Here is an 18,394-nt window from a genome sequence, read left to right as displayed (position 1 = left end):
CCTATCCAGTTGCTCCTTAAATTTATTTAACCTATCAACTTCCACAACAACAGACAGAAGTTTGTTCCAGCAATTAACCACACGCTGGCTAAAGACAAATTTCCGCACATCTATTCTACATGTCTTTTCTTAATTTGAATTTATGTCCCCTTCGGTTCGTAATCTGAACAAGTGGAAGCATCCCATCAGAATTCAGCGTGCTCAACCCATTCAAGGCCTTAAACACCTCAATCAGATAACTGCGCAGGTGTCTAGTCTCCAGACACTGCAATTTACAGAAGTTAAGCCTCTCTTGGTAAGAGGATCCCTTCATTCCCCTTACCAATCTTGTTGCCCTTCTCTTTACACACTCAAGCAAATTTACATCCTTCCAAAAATGAGGACTCCAGACCTGTACGCAGTACTCAAGGCGTGGCCAGACCATTGCCTTATACAGAGGGACAATCACCTCCTTTTCCCTGCTAGCAAAATTCCTATATATCATTGACAAAACCCATGACCTGCTCTGGCAGCCTGTCTGCATTGCTCAGAAAACTTCATATCTGACTGCACAATTACTCCCACATCTTTTTCATTTTCTACCACCTTAAGTGTAGTACCACACAGTTGGTACGTTTCTGTGGGTTTACTTCTACCCATATGCAGTACTTTGCATTTGTCAAGGTTAAACTTCAGTTGCCACTTCTTAGCCCATCTGCCCAAATTATCTAGATCCTGTTGCAGTAGCACACTGCCATTACTGTCATTAACAACCCTGGCAACCTTTGTATCATCTGCAAACTTCGACACTAAGCCTGATATATCTTCATCAAAATCATTGATAACTATACAAAACAACAGAGGAGGCACCTCCGTAGCCAGGTGGGCAGGAGCAGCAGTGTGTAGCACACACTTCTTGATTAGACAGGGGTTCGAACCCATGACCACCAAATACGGAAAGGTCAGGGAATGACCACCCCGGAGCAATATGGCCTTAGTTGCTAATGCTCCTAAAAACCAAATAACAACAACAGAGGACCCAACACCAAACGCTGTGGGACTCTGCTGATAACATTAGTCCACGAAGAGCAGCACTCATTAATTACCACCCTCTGTCTTCTCCCACTCAACCATCCTTTTATCCATTGTAGCAACTTACCCTTAATACCATTCTGCTCCAATTTATACAGTAGTCTTCCATGCGCAACAGTGTCAAAGGCTTTCCTGAAATCGAAATATATGATATCAAAATTATTTTTTGCATCCAGTTCCTTTGTAACCACATCATAATATCCTATCAAAGTTGTCAGACAAGACTTTCCCCTAACAAACCCATGCTGTGTCTGAATTATTGCTGCAGTCTTTGTCTAGATGATCCTGCAATGCATCTTTAATCAGTGACTCCATCATTTTACCCAGAACAGAAGTTAAACTAAATGGTCTGTAATTACTCGTGTCACCCTTCGATCCCCCTTTGTGAATTGGGGATACATTTGCACATCTCCAGTCCGTGGGAAAACTCTCCTGGGTCCAAGGATGCTCTCATAATTAGGGCTAAGGGTTTACTTAGTTGCTTTGCTGCCTCCTTTAATATAACTGGATAGATCCCATCCACCCCAGGTGCTTTTCTTATGTTTAACTTCAACAATTTCTCCTCCACTTTGTGCTCTCAGTTATTACAAAATGATTTAAGTATCCTTCTACAATTTGATAACCTTCTGCCATTTTCAAACCTTAATAATTCCTCATGTGTGAATGTAGATGCAAAATACTCATTCAGTTTGTTTGCTATCTGAGCAGGATCATTAACAGTCGAACCATCAATATCAAGTGTACCAATCAGATTCATCCCCTTCCTTTTAGAGTTTATATAAGTAAAGAAATCCTTGCTGTTTTTCTTAGCATCGTTTGCCAAAGATTTCTGGTAATCTGCCTTCGCCTGCCTAACCTCCTTTGTGACCTGATTACAGACTAGCTTATATCTGCCATAGGCTTTTGAGTTGCTTGATAATTTATATGCATTCCATGCATTTTACTTCTCTGTCATGAGTCTCATTAGTTCATTTGATAACCATTTAGGCCTAAACCCTGAACAGTATTTCTTAATAGGTATGAAACGTTTAGCAGCATCCACGATTAATTCCTTGAATGCTTCCCACTTAGAATTTACTGTTGGTAACATCGTCAGTTGATTCCACTGTACAGAACTTAAAACTGTCTGAGACCACTGTATTCACCTTTACGGAAGCAAAAACCCTTTCCTTTACCCCTGATGGTAATTATATCTTTAAGTAAATCCCACATCAGTACACTGTGATCACTGCCACCTAGTGGTTCCTTTATCTGCAAATTCTTAATACACGAATGATCACTGCTGATACCAGATCAAGAGTATTACCCTCTCTGGTTGCCTCTCGAACATCCTGCTGCAGAAAACAATTATCCAATAAATCCAAAAAAGTCTTACTAGTGTGTGAGTGACCAACCCACAAGTTCCAGTCAATATTTGGGAAGTTAAAATCCCCCATTATAAAACATTCTGATTTACTAGCCCACTCTATTTCTCTGTACACTTGTTCATTGTACTCATTCGAGTCATTGCGTCTATAACACACTCCTACTCTTATTTTTGCTTTCGCAGTGCTTATGTCACACCAAACTGACTCAACATGCACTGTTCATCTATATCAACTGGATGCACTTCTTTTGATTTTATGTTTTTCTTAATTAACAGCACAACACCACCTCCCTTCCTATCCTGTCTATCCTTTCTGTACACATTGTACTCCCCAAATTCCAGTTGTGCATTCCTTATATCTCTGTGACACCACGTCTCTGCTATCCAAACAATATCTGCCTTTGATGTCTTGACTAACACTTCAAATTCATCAAATTTATTTACTATATTTCTGGCATTGGTATACATGCAAGTATACATGTACCTATCCTTATTATTAGTTACCCTAACACATCCCATATACCCACCTGTTTCACGATGAGTGCCATCAGTCCCTGAAACCCCCATCACCCCTCGCTCCAGGTCGCTACTTATTCTAATAGAAGTTGTGCAAGAATCACCTTCACCTCTGCCTGCGGCTACTTTTAACCTTTTAGTCTGTAAATCTCTTGAAGCTAGCAGTTTTCCGACCCACCTAACACTCCCTCCATAGTATTAGCAAATATTCTTGCACCCTTTCTATTTAAGTGTATCCCATCCCTGTAGAAGCAGTCTCTCCTGTTAACAAGCACAGACCACTCTGAAAAAAATTCTACCCTTTGAGCCTTGCACATTCCCTCCAAGGCCCAATTGATTGACAAGGCTCTCATCATATATTCCCTCCTATCGTGTCTGGGCAGAATTGCAGTCACTTTCAAATTTAACGTCATCTGTAGCTTCTGCCAGAGCTACTTCCCACCACTAGTCTATGCTGAGCACTCACTGGTATACTGTGATTTGAGCATGTGATACATTTTTTGTGATCAGCACAATACTCGTTCTAGTGAACGGATTAATAAAATTTAAACGTAATTCGTTTGAATTTCATCGAACTGCACTACAAAAAAAACCATGTGTGTACCTTGTACTCATGAAAGAGGTTTTATTTTATATGAAAGCATTCTTGGTTTGGAAGCGGTTAGTGAAATCTAAGCCAATGGCCTAATTACCCATTTGAATGTAGCCATTTGTTGAATAGTATGATTGCAACAATACAAATATTTTCATTTTGTCTCGCATTTTCATTACATTCCATTGTTAGGTGCTGCAAAAGAAGTTTTCACATCAATAATTTTGGTAAAGGTGTTCAAGTGCAGAGTGTTCTCGAGAGTATCAAGCAAGAATGAAAGCGACGAGACATGAGAAAATAAGGACGAAGGTAGCAAAAAAGAACTATCAAGATTGATTAAAAGACAAACAGAAAATAAAGCACTGGATTTAGCAGATTAATACTCAGAAACTGATTCGGGTACATCACTGTACCCGAAGTAAGTATTAATTATGTACTATGGAACCTTTCTCCAATTGCAGAGCACACGAGTTTAAATGATCAAGCTCCTTTTCTTTATGCAGACTACTATTTACATAAGACTGCGCATTGAGAGTTTGAAAGAAGATTTATGAAAAATGTTCTGTATTTGTTTTGTATACTACATTTGCGCTAGTCTAAAGTTTGAAAATGATACAAAGAAACCAGCTGCTAAAGATACACCATTGATACGCATTGCATTTCCCTATGTTGATATTGACAGGATTCTTGTGTGCCATAGAGGACAACTTAAGTCGAACAGCTTTCTCTTCCCAGAAATTCCATCACATTTACCAAAGTTGGATTTAGTAACAGAGAGGCTCATTTCTCCTCACTTACCATTCATGCAGAAAGGAATACAGCATTCTGGCCCAAGTGATCAATGTGCCTGTTTCTTTCAGCACGATGGTCCATCACTTGCCAAGGAAGATACAATCATTGTATAAACATGCATATAAAATGCAGGAAAATACACAAGTCCAACTATTAGATCTGATTAGTAAGACAGCGAATAGTTAAGGCATGACTTTAGTAAACTTGACTACTATAGTAGTGTGCCCATGCCTAAGTTGAATGAAAAGTAAAATATGCTGTTCACTACAATATGTGGCAAAATCTAGAGGTTAACGATTATGCTGCCATTGATGCCTTCTTCAGGGCAAACGATGTAAACTCCTATGACTTACTTGGATGTGCTTATAGCTAGCATAAATCGGCCCAAGGTATTTCTCAAATGCCCACCCGGTTGACAAGTTGCACAATCCATCCAACCCATTCATTAGTAACATTTTGAATCCAATTCATTATGGTGGAATACAGGCAGCCCTCGATTTATGTTGGGGTTAGGCTCCTGGGAGGACAGGTGCAAATGGAACCCTTTATATAATGGAGTCAATCGAACAGAGTTAGGTTCCGGGCACCAAAAATTTTACCTACCACTTTGCATCGATTGTTTTATTTTATTAGCATTCTTCATAGTTGTAGTAATAGTTGATGGAGGCATATTCATAGCCCTACACACATTTGGGCGGCTTTCATCAGATTCTATACTCTGAATATTGCACTAGGATTCAGTTAACTACTTTTACCAGATATGGCGTGTCTTTATTCAATTAAATTAAAAACTTTATAACACGATTTATTAATAGAACAATTAATAAAAAAAAATGTTAGCATAATAAATTTTCAACTCTTGTAAATAGTGTAAACAATAACCAACTGAATGGGGTGTTTTTACATGGACCTTTACTACCTGCATCCACGAGTGATTACTTTGAGGGCGGGAATCTTTCTCATCTCTGATACAAATGCGCTAATTGCTGATTGGCTCAGATTGTCCTGAATAATGTGAACACTGCACGGTACATAGCACAGTATGATGCCGATAAATTTTGTCTGAAGATTTTAAACTTTCAATTTATAAAAAAATTGCAAATAAAAAAAAAAAAAAATTGCAGAAATAAATAAATAAAAATGCCGTTATGGTTAGTGATCGGCGCTATTGCAAATTGGCACAAATTGGACCAGCGCAAAACAAGGACTACCTGTACTGTTGCACTGCTTGTGTTGTTGTTGAGAACATGAACAAGTGAACCGAGGAATCAGCAATTCACAGCAACTAACATTACGATCATGAATGAACACCCAGAGTTCTATATTGTCAAAATCATAAGAAAACTATCCATCGACATGCTCAACAGTGTCAAGATCTGGAGTCAAGAAACCGCCTGTTACCTACATCAGCCTGTGTCGAAGAGCTCCACGGTGGTAATTTACATTCTCACTGTTTGGCTGATTGAGTGAGTCCAACAAAGATGAACAAGGAGAACTTGCGAAGGATTTGTGTGACATATGGAACGAGAACTGGTTTGACAAATGCAAGAAGAGTCTATGCCATGTGGTTCATGTTAATCTGTTATGCTTTGTTGCAAATTACACATGCAGTGCTGATGGGATCTGCAAGTAACAACAGTATCCACGCATAATACGCTATCAAAACTATGATGGCTCAGGATCTCAACAAGTACAAGTGTGAGATGGTATAGCTGCACATATCATTTCACATTGAGAAAACAGATACTGTCAGAGATGGCATATATCAAGTTCTACGATAACAGTGAAGAGCTCATACTAGAACAGTGGACATTCACAAAACGGGGTTTAGAGGGGAACAGGCATTCTGTGTTATCAGACACTCAGTCTAAAACACTGATGGATCCAATATCTTTCTATTTTAGATTTAGGAGAAGTCCGGTTGGCCTGCCTCCTGTTACGCCACCAAAGTGGCGTAACAGGGCTTACCATCAAAAGACCAAACCCTCAAGCAGATGACAACACAACGAAACAAATGGCCCTCAGTTCCCAGAGGCTTTCACTCTCCCTCTTACAGCAGCGAGAGTATCAGAGTGGACGCAGAGGGTGCCAAGAATCTCTAGGTGCGACCAGGGTGCCATGCACAGGAACTGAATTTGACCTGTTACAACGTAAGATCACTCACCGATGGCTGAAACAAGGAGATGAAATGAATCACTTATAAGTTTATCAAGTGGAAATGCGCTGTACACCAGTGGAAACAGTGAAAAGAGTGAAGGTGGAGTTGGCTTTCTAGTCCATAAAGATATAAAAAACAACATTTTGGAATTCAAAAGTACATCACCAGTGGTATCAATAGTACTTCTCAGGATTTCTAAGAGGTACAAACTAAAAGGTTATAATGATTTATGCACCAACATCGAGCCATGGTGATGAAGAGGCTGAAGAAATGTACACTGAAATTGAAAGACTTCTAGATGAACAGAAAACTCACTACACCATTATTATGGGGGACTTCAATGCTAAGGTTAGAAAGAGACAAAACAGCACAGAAAGGGAAACTATAGAAAATTTTGGAATTGGTGAAAGAAATGAAAGCCTTGTGGAATTTTCAGAATCTCAATGAATGTCAGTAATAAGCACTTTTTTTCAAGAAATGGTTGAACAGAACGTGGACATATGAGCCCAAATGGATTAACGACTAATGAAGTCAGGGAGACATTAAGATTCTTCATCCTCACTAACAGAAGATATATTGTGAATGATGTTACCAACCTGAATAAGGTAAATGTTGGAAGTGATCACAGAATGGTAAGGTGCACACTTGATATAGATGTAAAAAAACAGAAAGAAAAAAACTGACTCGATTAAATAATATGAAGGTCTTTGAGATAACAGAAGATGAGAAATAGCAGTATGTATTGGAACTTAAGAACAAGTTTGAACTACTGCAGACCTTTGAAAACCAAGATATCAACGAGGAATACAACTTTCTGAAAGTGATAAAGCCCGAGAAACCTATAGGTAAAAAGAAATCCAAAGAATTAAAAAATGAGTCAAGAAACAATAATGATGAACCGAAGGCGACAAATGAAGATCAAGATAAACACTGACAAGGAGAAAATTGAGTATACTGAGTTATGCAAAGCCATTAGAAAGAGACTCAGAGAGGACATAAGAAGATTTAACACAAGAAAAGTAGAACAAGTGTTAAGGAAAAGCAAAGGACTTAAATCAGCAGTCATGAGCAGAGCAGTAATACAGAAAGAGAAATGATACTGAAACTGAAGAATAGTGATGGTGTACTTATAAATAGCAGAGAAGGCATAATTCAAATAGCAGAAGACTACTATAATTATATAAGTAGTGAGGAAATGATGCAAGCAGTCGGGAAGATGGATCGCAAATTACCAACACATACAACATACCTGATGAGGTAGAACATGCATTGAAGAAAATGAAGAATCAGAAAGCCCAGGGTGAAGATGAAGTTACCATAGAGATGTTAATATTGGGAGGAAGAGACACAACACAGAAACTGGCAAGACTCTTCACAAAATAGATTAGGAAAGGCGTTGATACTTAAGGAGTAGAATAATGCAATCGTAATTTTGCTGCATAAGAAAGGAGATAAATCAGAAATTGGAAATTATGGACCATATAGCTTGTAGTCCTACATCTACAGGTTGTTTACAAGGGTCTTTACTAACAGATTAGAAAGAATACTTGATGAGAATCATCAAGATGATGAGATATGCTTAATGAGATGTACTTGGGTACAGTGCAGGGGAGCAGATAGACAAATCTATGTCAGAAGTATTTCCTGTGGGAGAATGCACATGAGTATGTGCACCGGTGTTCAGCAGCGCTAGATTGTGTGTGTCCAGTAAGTTTTCTATTAGTTTCCCTCTTTTATCCATACGTAGACTTCCCCATAATGGATGGTGTCCATTAAAGTTACCCATCAAAGAAATAGGAGGTGGTATCTGGGCAAGGAGCTCATCAAAGTCTCTGAGTACATACGCTTGGTTTAGTGGAGGATAAATAGATACAAGAGAAAAAAATTATTCTAAGTTCTATTCTTACAACAACAACTTCTAAATTAGTTTTTAAGGGGATTTGCCTAGATGGATTTGTAACGGATACTAAAACTTCTAACCTCTATGGGCTGCAGTTGCTGCATTTCTGTCACGTATGTACAAAGTATATTTCTTTATTGAGGGGTCACTTGTAGAGTTATATATGTTTCCTGTAAACAAATGCCTGCTGGACTGAAATGTTAAATTAAGTCATATAGCTCATCTGTATTAGTACGTAGTCCTTGACAATTCCATTGTAAAATACACTGCATTATTTAGTTTTAGTGGAAGGATGATCCGGTTGTTTTTTTAGAGGTAGTAGGCTTATTGCAATCTATTTTAATTTTATCCTTTTTTTAGGAAAGGTAGGCTGTCCAGTATCCATTTCTGAAGTATTAATTTGGCTCTTAGTAGATGATTCTGCTTTTGCCATCCTGGTTTCACTTTGGGACTTTATGCGACTAGTAGAGGGGATGGAAATTGGGTTATTACAAGTTTGGTCTTTGTTGTTTTGCCTCAAAGATGGCTGAGGAATTGAAAGCTGAGCCCTATCCCATTCAGCAAGCGATATGTTAGGTGGAACTGAGTCATTGGTTTGTGTAGCAACAGAACGATATTTCTTTGTAACATTTGCATGTGTGTGTGTGTGTAGGAGTATTTGTCGTCTCGCTTCCTGATGGCGCCTCCATAGCCAGGTGGGCAGTGCGTAGCACACGCTTCTTGATTAGACCGGGGTTCAACCCCGTGACCACCAAATACGGAGGATCCAGAAAGGTCAGGGAATGACCACTTCATATCCTCGGAGCAATATGGCCTTAGTTGCTAATGCTCCTAAAAAAACCAAATACAAGAACAACAACAGCTTCCTGATAGGTCATTTTGTGTTCAACTTTAAATTTCTGTATTTTTTCCCCCCAAGTTTCCATAACTCTCAATTTTTAGAATATGCAGGATGATCTTCCTTGCAATTAGGGCAAACTGGAGATATTGCAGTACAGTCTGTTTGAGTGTGATCCTGGGATCCACATTTTGGGCATATTGTGTTTCCTCGACATGTTGTCTGAGAGTGTCCGAACTTCTGACATTTATAACATCTTAGTGGATTTGGTATATAGGGGCGAATATGGCAATTTAGATAACCAGCTTTAACAGTATTTGATAAGTTTGGAGTGCTGAACATGAGTATTACACTACGGATTGGAATGAGATTGCCATCCCTATGAGTCAAAATTTTCTTAGCTGGTATGACCTTTTGATCTTTCAGTTCCTGCACAAGGTGTGGGGAGAGATTTTTAACAGGAATTTCTCCAAATGTTGTGAGCTTTAACAACAGTTCTGAATGTTTTGACTGTGTTGTCTCAACGAGTAAATTGCCTGAATGTAATCTTTTGACCATTATAGGTGATCCAGCAGCATTTTATAGAAATCTCTATATGATAAATGGAGAGAGTTTACTCGCTGGCTGACTACTTAGAGAATGGATAATGAGGAAAGTTGGATACTCTGGTTGGTTATTATCTTTTTTTAAGTGCTTATTTTGTGCATTTCCTTGATCCAAGTTATACCAATCTGTGGTATTTGAGCTTGGCGGCTCTAATGCCGAATAATTTTCTTTATCCATGTCAGCTCCTTTTTGCCCTGGGGGATTGGCTTTTCCACCCAGGTTACCGGCCCTGCCACGGGGAGGCAGGAGCAGTGCCGCTTGTAGGAGTTAGTAGGGTTAGTATATAATAAAGAAAAAACTACTTTCCTTTTTCTGGCTCTCTTTTTATACTTTTAAAAAGTAGAGCTAATTAACAGAAAGACTTTTAAACCGAAATAAACCAGGAAAACGTCAGTCACTCTATGAATCGCAATAGATATAGCACAGAAGATCGCTTGGCACCTGGGTCTTTTTTTTTTTTTTTTTATTTATTTATTTATTTATTTATTTATTTATTTTTTGAGCTGCAGGTGTGAAGACAGCGAGAGTTGTGGGATAATAGGTACCTTCATCTCACAATCATGACTTATAATGCCACTTTTGTCGCTTATTTACGACTTTCAAAACATTTGTTTATACCTATTCTATGATTTCCGCTGGATATATATATATATATATACAGGCATACCTCGATTAACGAATAGGATGCGTTCCACGAAATTACTTCGTTAAGCGAAACTTCGTTTTCAGAGGTAAAAATAATATGGCCAGAATAGGGATACGTTCCTACGTAAAGAAAATGAAAAGCTTTTTTTCGAACAAAGAAAAGTTTTATTAAATAAACAGTCAACTTACATACAAAGTGAAATCACATTTTAAAATATGAGGTTAAAGTTGATTGTTTATGCTTTTTTTCTCTTTCATTTAACAATTGCCTATACGGAGTTATTGCATTTAACACTGATTGCTTAACTATAACACTTCTTCCTAAATCGGGATCATTTTCACTAAAAAAATTTAAAACGTTTTCAATGTCATTTAAGCACCTTTTTAAATCTTTGGTTGTTAACACTTTTTCGGCAGGAACTTCTTTAACTTCGCCTTCATTATCTTTGTCTTCGTTGCTAACAAGGTTTTCTAAATCTTCCACTGAAAAACCATCATCTTCTGCATTCAATAAATTTCTAACATCCTCTTCATCGACATTTTCGAAACCTATTGATTGAGCCATCTGGATAACTTCATTTCTAATTTCTTGGATGTTATTTTCTTCTTCTAGTACAACTTCTGGCCATATTTTGCGCCAAACTCCATTTAAGCATTTCTTAGTGACTTCTTTCCAAGAACTATCAATGTTTTCAATTGCGTTTTTAATGGTGTAGTTTTTCCAAAAAGTTTTAACTGTCATTTCCACTTTATCCTCTAGTTCAGTTAAATTGCTTAAAGTTCGACGCAGATAATAAGCTTTAAATGATGCTATTACTCCCTGATCCAATGGTTGAATCAGGGAAGTTGTGTTTGCTGGAAGAAACACAACTTTTACAGGAATGCATGTGTCCAACGTGTTAAGATCAGTAGGATGTCCCGGAGCATTGTCTAACAACAAAAGAGCTTTTTCTTCAAAGTTGTTTTTTTGACAATACCGTTTTACTCCAGGACAAAAGTGGTTAACAAACCAATCAGTAAATAACTCCTTGGTAACCCACCCTTTTCTATTTGCTTTCCATATTACAGGTAAATTCATTTTTATGTTACCTTTTAACGCCCTCGGATTTTCTGAATGGTAAACTAATAACAATTTTAATTTATAATCACCAGAGGCATTTGATCCAAAGAATAACGTTAAACGGTCTTTGGCTGCTTTAAATCCAGCAGCTGATTTTTCTTCAATAGAAATGAAGCTTTTTGTTGGTAGCCGTTTCCAGAACAAACCGCTTTCGTCAACATTGAACACCAAATTTGGTGGAAAATTTTCACGTTCAATTATTTCCTTTAGTTTTTCTGGAAACTTATTTGCAGCTTCAACATCTGCACTTGCAGCTTCTCCTGTTAATTTTACACTATGAATCCTGGCCCGTTTTTTAAATTTCTCGAACCAACCACGAGAAGCCCCAAAGGTTTCCGTAATTTCTTCAGTTTGTTTAGATTTCAGGTGATTAAACAAAAATAATGCTTTTTCTTGAATCACCATTTGACTTAAAGGCATATGACGTTGTGACATATCATCTATCCACAAACTTAACATTTTCTCCATTTTTTCTAAAATTGGATTCCTTAAGCGAGTTAATTTTGCCGCTGTAACATCTGTACAATTCTGAGCAGACTGTTTTATTTTTTCTGATTGACTTAGTATGGTTGTTAAAGTTGATTGCGCTAATCCTAAAGAATGTGCCACATCGGATTTTCTTTCACCGCTTTCAACACGTCGTACGATATTTAGTTTAGTTTCCAAAGAAATTGCTTTTCTTTTCTTTGATTCTGACATTTTAATTAACTAAAACAAAAATATTTCTATTAAAATTTACAAAATCTACGTTATGTAATGCTATAAAGAACCTACGTCGATTATTGCAATGCGCCACACTGAAACAACGTCAATCATGTAAACAACAACTAAATTACGCGATTGACATGCAAAACTGTTATAACAGACATGCCCGCAGCTCGGGAGCACTCGGGAATACGTAACGAGTCGCCGTCAGTCACCAATCGGATGATTGTCGGGCGTTGGCCTTAAATTGGAATATTTTTTTTATGTTAAATGGGGCTTGAAATTGCGGACTTCGTTATATCGAGGCTTCGTTATCAGAGGTAACGTTAACCGAGGTATGCCTGTATATATATTTATAATTTACATTATGGGTGTAATGCAGTTGCAAGCAATCATGCAATACACCCATAATGTCTATAATATTAAGGATAATATAAAGAACCATTAGAATAAGCAAATCAATCCAATAATAATACCATCAGGGACCTAAGAAAACGCAAAAAAAAAAAAAAAAAAAAAATTATCGCTTTTTACCACAATCTAGATGACTTCAACTGGGGCCAACCACCCAGAATGAAGGCAAAAAACGACAAGAGGTTCTCTGTTTTTTTAGAAATATTAGAATCAAAGGTAAGAAATATAAGTAAAATATAAATGTAAGCATATATTAATCATCGTTGACCAAACAGAGAACGTAATTTAATGATTAAACTAAGATTAAATATATAATACATACTACATATTGACCGTATCTAGGACATAATATAATAGTCGTCAAAATAATATGTGGTGCCCCCTATGTGATGGATACGGTAAAAATAAATAATTAAAATAAATAAATACGGTAAAAATAAATAATTAAATAATTAACGCATAGAGAAACATGCAGATAGTAAGAAGAAAAACTAAAGGAGTAGGAATAATAGAACCTGAACTCCACAAAGGCGAAAAATAGCGGTATAGATAAGAAATAGTTTCTCCTACGTCCTCGGATTGCCCTAATAATTTCAGAGAAATAAAAATAAAGAGTGTAGGATAGTTTAAAGACATTACAAGATATAAGTTGTGGCTCGAGCCACAACTTATATCTTGTAATGTTAATTTAATTATTTATTTTTACCGTATCCATCACATAGGGGACACCACATATTATTTTGACGACTATTACATTATGTCCTAGATACGGTCAATATGTAGTATGTATTATGTATTTAATCTTATTTTAATCATTAAATTACGTTCTCTGTCGGGTCAATGATGATTAATATATGCTTACATTTATATTTTACTTATATTTCTTACCTTTGATTCTAATATTTCTAAATTTTCTTAACTTTTATTATCATCTTTCGATTTATTTATATTCGATTTACATTCGGCCTATACTGGTTTATATTTGGTTTAGATTTAAATTACTTAGCATATATTGATCATCACAGAAACAGAGAATCATCACAGAAACAGAGAATCTCTTGTCATTTTTTGCTTTCATTCTGAGTGGTTGGCCCCAGTCGAAGTCATCTAGATTGTCGGTAAAAAGCGATAATTTTTTTTTTTTTTTTTTTGTTTTGCGTTTTCTTAGGTCCTTGATGGTATTATTATTGGATTGATTTGCTTATTCTAATGGTTCTTTATATTATCCTTAATATTATATATATATACACACACACACAGGGTGATGATTCACTACCAGTGTGACAAACTTGCAGGAAGTGTAGGGGGCACAAAGACGAATCGGAATCACATAGCATTGCAGGGTCCGAAATGCCTTCGTCATGCGGTAGAGGATGTTGAATGGGAGGTCGCATGAACAGTGATCCCACTGGAAGTCAGCATTTGCGAACCGGTTCCCGAGGCAGTAGGATGGACGAGTATTCAAACGTTGAACTGGTCGACATGCACCTCGCGTATGAGCTGCGGACTGTAACGGGCGTGCCGCTCTGCACTTGTACCAGGAACGTTTCCCGCACAGGCGTGCTCCTCATCATGCGATTTTCGCACATGTGCACAGAAGGTTATGTGAGACTGGTTGTTTCACGAGAGGTACCATTAATCAAGAGCGAACGACGAGGACGCCAGACAATGAGGAGAATGTCCTACGTCTTGCAGAAGGCAATCCGAGTACTCGAGCGATAGGCCAACGATTGTGTATTTCCCAATCCACTGTATGGAGGATACTGTCAAGAAACGAAATGAGTTCATACCATCTGCAACGCGTCCAATCATTGGAGCCTGCGGATTATCCACTTCGGAGGACTTTTGCTACTTGGTTTCTTCAACAGAAATGGTTTGCAAATGCTGACTTCCAGCAGGATCGCTGTTCATGCGACCTCCCGTTCAATCTCCTCTACCACATGACAAAGGCATTTCGGACCCTGCAATGCTATATGATTCCGATTCGTCTTTGTGCCCCCTACACCTCCTGCAAGTTTGTCACACTGGTAGTGAATCACCCTGTATATATATGTATATATATTGAAGTGTCTTGGTAAATCGAGAGTCTGCTGTACAACTTCTGAGTCTTTTATCGATGGATAAATGTATTCTCTTTTTATAGTTTTAAATAAAGGCTGTACAGTAATATTTTTTTATTTATTTTCTTCACCCTTACCATCACCTATATCATTAAATTTTCCATTTATTTTTGTTCTAAGATTTCACTAATTTGGATTATCACTTAATCTGGAATAACTTCCCTCCCCCAATTAATCTGGATTGGCAAGAGTTTACTGTATTTATTTTTCCTCAAGTATCGAACCGACTATGGAAAATACGGCATAATTTTCAGTTTATAGAATATTTTAAATATAAACAGTTACCATCATTTTGTTTTATTTATTTAATCCATCTCCAATTTTTAGCACCACAGTGAGAATAATCTCACTTCTTTTATATTAATTTTATTGATTTGTAATATTTTAAATACAAACAATTACTTTTGTTTTATAATCATAAAGATAAGTAATTTTTAAACCAATTTTTGATTTTAAATTTCAGTTTTCATTACTGAGTTTCACACATATAATTTTATGTATCTCATATAGTTATTTGTAAAATATTATCACACTTCTTAACCAGTTTGTAGTTCTATATATGACAGTTTTCTCACATATTGTTAGAGGTTAAAACTGTAACATGCGACGATAAATAAATATAATTTTTATTATTATTTCTTTTTTTTTTTTTTTTTTTTTTTTTCAAATAGTTCAACCATCTGCTGAACCTGGCTGGCTAAAAGGTTGCTTGAATGGCAAATCTGGTCTGATACCTCAGAACTATGTTGAATATCTACCTTGACAATATGTCAGAAGAGTACCTCTCAACTCATTTGTGGTCACAATCGCTAACTCTATGGAATTTTATATTCCCGATAGCAGATTTCATCATGTGTTCATTTCCATTCCATCTTCTAAGTCGGCATTCCCCTTGTGAAAGTTGTATTAAGATGATAAATATAGTTACTGTTGTAACTTGGTGTTAGTCACAGTGGAATGAAGCTTGAAATTTATAGTGATATATATATATATATAAAGAAAGAAATAAAAGTATTGAGTGAAGTTACAAGCAAGTGCCTTGAAACTAGATACTGTTTACACCATTTTTAGCAAAATGAAACAAAAAATGCAGTCATTGGGCTACATTTATTTCATGTTGACTGTTTATAAAATCTGGTCATGGACAAGTGGTAAAGAGCCGAGCTCTGCATCATGGTAGGAGCAGTGATGGCTGCCAAATTGTTTATCTATATATAAATATATATTGTGTGTGCATGTGTGTAAATACAATGTATGCATTCATACAAACAATCATCAAGTATATATATATATATATTTTTTTTTTTTTAATCCCCTCTGCAGCAGGTTTGCAGGCATTAATCTTGTTTACAATATCAGTCACAGTAATTCTAAGTTCCTGTATACTTATTTTATTATAGCATTATTACTTCGTTAAATTTGTAAATGAAACTTGAGTTTAAGAAGTTTCAGTTTAAGAAGGACCAAATATCTTTTTAAATTCTAAGTAATTCATGAGAAGAGTCTTACACTCTGCATTTTTATGACAGGGCACATCTTAAATTGTATGATTTTCTGTGCTCATTGGATTAACTTGCGGGTATGCAAAATGCAATATACCTTTGCAAGTTTTCTACTGGAGTATACTTTAATGTGTGTGTGTGTGTGTGTGTGTGTGTGTGTGTGTGTGTGTGTGTGTGTGTGTGTGTGTGTGTGTGTGTGTGTGTACAAAGATAATATATATTATATGTATAAGTCATTGAGGTTATATATACACACACATATATAGCTTCATTAAAAATATTCAGTTTTTAAATTTCTAGAAAAGATTTTTTAAAAATAACTATAATAAATGTGCAATTAAAAATAAGGTTACAAATTATTTATTTCAGCTCACTGGAGGACACTTCTTTTTTTATATTCCAACTGTATATATCAGGTGTCATTTGAAACTTATAAAAATATTTGTGTGGCAGACAATCAGAGTACTGCTGTATATGCAGTTGCTTGTGATAGCTGTCTGTCTATTCTGACATTTGTTTTTGCTGCACGTTAACATATTTATTTCTATTTGTACTAAAATTAAAAAAAAAAAAAAAAAAAGTTGAGATAATGATAAAATTGTTATATATTTGTTCTTGTTTAAATTATGTATAAAATACATCACAGTAACTAGAAAAAAAAAATAAATAAAAAATAAAAATAAAAAAAAACCCTCATTTGCAAATGTTTTATTTAAAATTTGCTACATTATTAATGCCATGTGAAATTTTTACTACTGAAACAACTATGCTTATCAGAATATTTTTAGTTTATGATATTTATTTGTTACAGTTTAACATTGTAGTCAACTCTCAGTTATCTGGCTGGTAGAGGAACCACAAATAATCAACAAAACATATAAATTTAATTTTATCTGATACACATGTTTTGTTATTTTTAACAAAACATGTCTAATATATAATTACAGCTTTCTAACAGAATAGTCTAATGGCATATAGTTTATTTAAATAAAGATTACAATATCTCTTTATTGGAAAGAGTTACCTTAGTATTGAACCAGATGAACAATACTTCTCATAAGAGAAGTATAATGCTATTCATTTGTAAAGCATTACCAACCTACTCCTTTCTCAGATTGTCATTATTGATAACAGTTGGTGTGCAGCTGTGCATCACTTTTCATTGAAGAAACCAAACCATGAGAGATTGGTGCTGTTTGAAAAGACTTGTCTTTTCTTATGGAAACTATACCTAGCTGTCGTCCTGTTCTGTAAAAAACAGATATCAATGGCTTTCATGAATTTAACAACACATCGACAAATTACTGTTTTTCGGTGATTTTTTTTTTTTCTTATATATTTTGGCATTTCTTTTTCTTGTGAGAAATAATTGCATTGCCAGACCCCCCCCCCCAACTTAAGCAAAAGTAACCACTTAAGTGGCCACTACCTTTGGATGGAAGACTGCATTACGAATTATTCTCATTGTATATCATGCGAGTTCAGTGTCATTTCAAAAGACTTTAGCCTGTTATAAATGAATGAAAACCCTGTGTATTTAATAAATTAAATGCACAATGTCTATAAACTTTAAATGCAGGACTGCTGTTAGACTCCCCATTATCCAACTGTAAAATATAATTGAATTTCCTACACAGTGTGTCACAAACACTGCATAATTAATCCTTAAAGTGGAATAAATGTGGGGGGGGGGGTTAAACCCATTGACATCCTTGCATATCTCTCAGGCCTCCACTAAAGGAGATGGAAGAACTTGTTGCCGTTCACGTTTGTAACTTGTATTTTATTTGATTTTTCTATTAAAAGTGAAGATTAAGTGATAATTTAATGAAAAATAGTTGAACTGTAGGCCAATGCTTCTAAACCTAACTCCTTAGAAATGGTTAAAAATTAATTTATGGCATGGGAAACAGCCAAGCTTCAAAGCTCGCTATTTTTATTGTTTGCTCTCTACAAGAACTATTTACTTTACTGTTTTAATTATTTGCAGATGTACTGAGTATGCAAATCACCATTATGTATGACTAACTTCCATGTATATGTGTCCAT

The 18,394-nt window shown here is 36.0% G+C and overlaps 1 protein-coding gene across 3 annotated transcripts in view; it reads left to right on the top strand.

Annotated features, from left to right (window-relative positions):
- Graf (GTPase regulator associated with FAK) overlaps window positions 1–16,140 on the top strand; it is a 537,792-nt gene extending 521,652 nt beyond the window's left edge. For all 3 annotated transcript variants that reach the window (XM_090379073.1, XM_090379075.1, XM_090379076.1), the window contains one exon: window positions 15,515–16,140. In XM_090379073.1, coding sequence (XP_090235199.1) covers window positions 15,515–15,606 — 92 coding nt within the window. In that variant the 3' untranslated portion in view covers window positions 15,607–16,140. The remainder of the gene's footprint in view (window positions 1–15,514) is intronic.
- The last annotated feature ends 2,254 nt before the right edge of the window (window positions 16,141–18,394 follow it).

Source organism: Mastigoproctus giganteus, chromosome 8, assembly GCF_048544385.1.
Source record: "Mastigoproctus giganteus isolate SK-2022 chromosome 8, ASM4854438v1, whole genome shotgun sequence".
NCBI lineage: Eukaryota > Metazoa > Arthropoda > Arachnida > Uropygi > Thelyphonidae > Mastigoproctus > Mastigoproctus giganteus.
The sequence above is the reverse complement of the archived record's forward strand: the minus strand, read 5'-3'. Positions and strand labels throughout refer to the sequence as shown.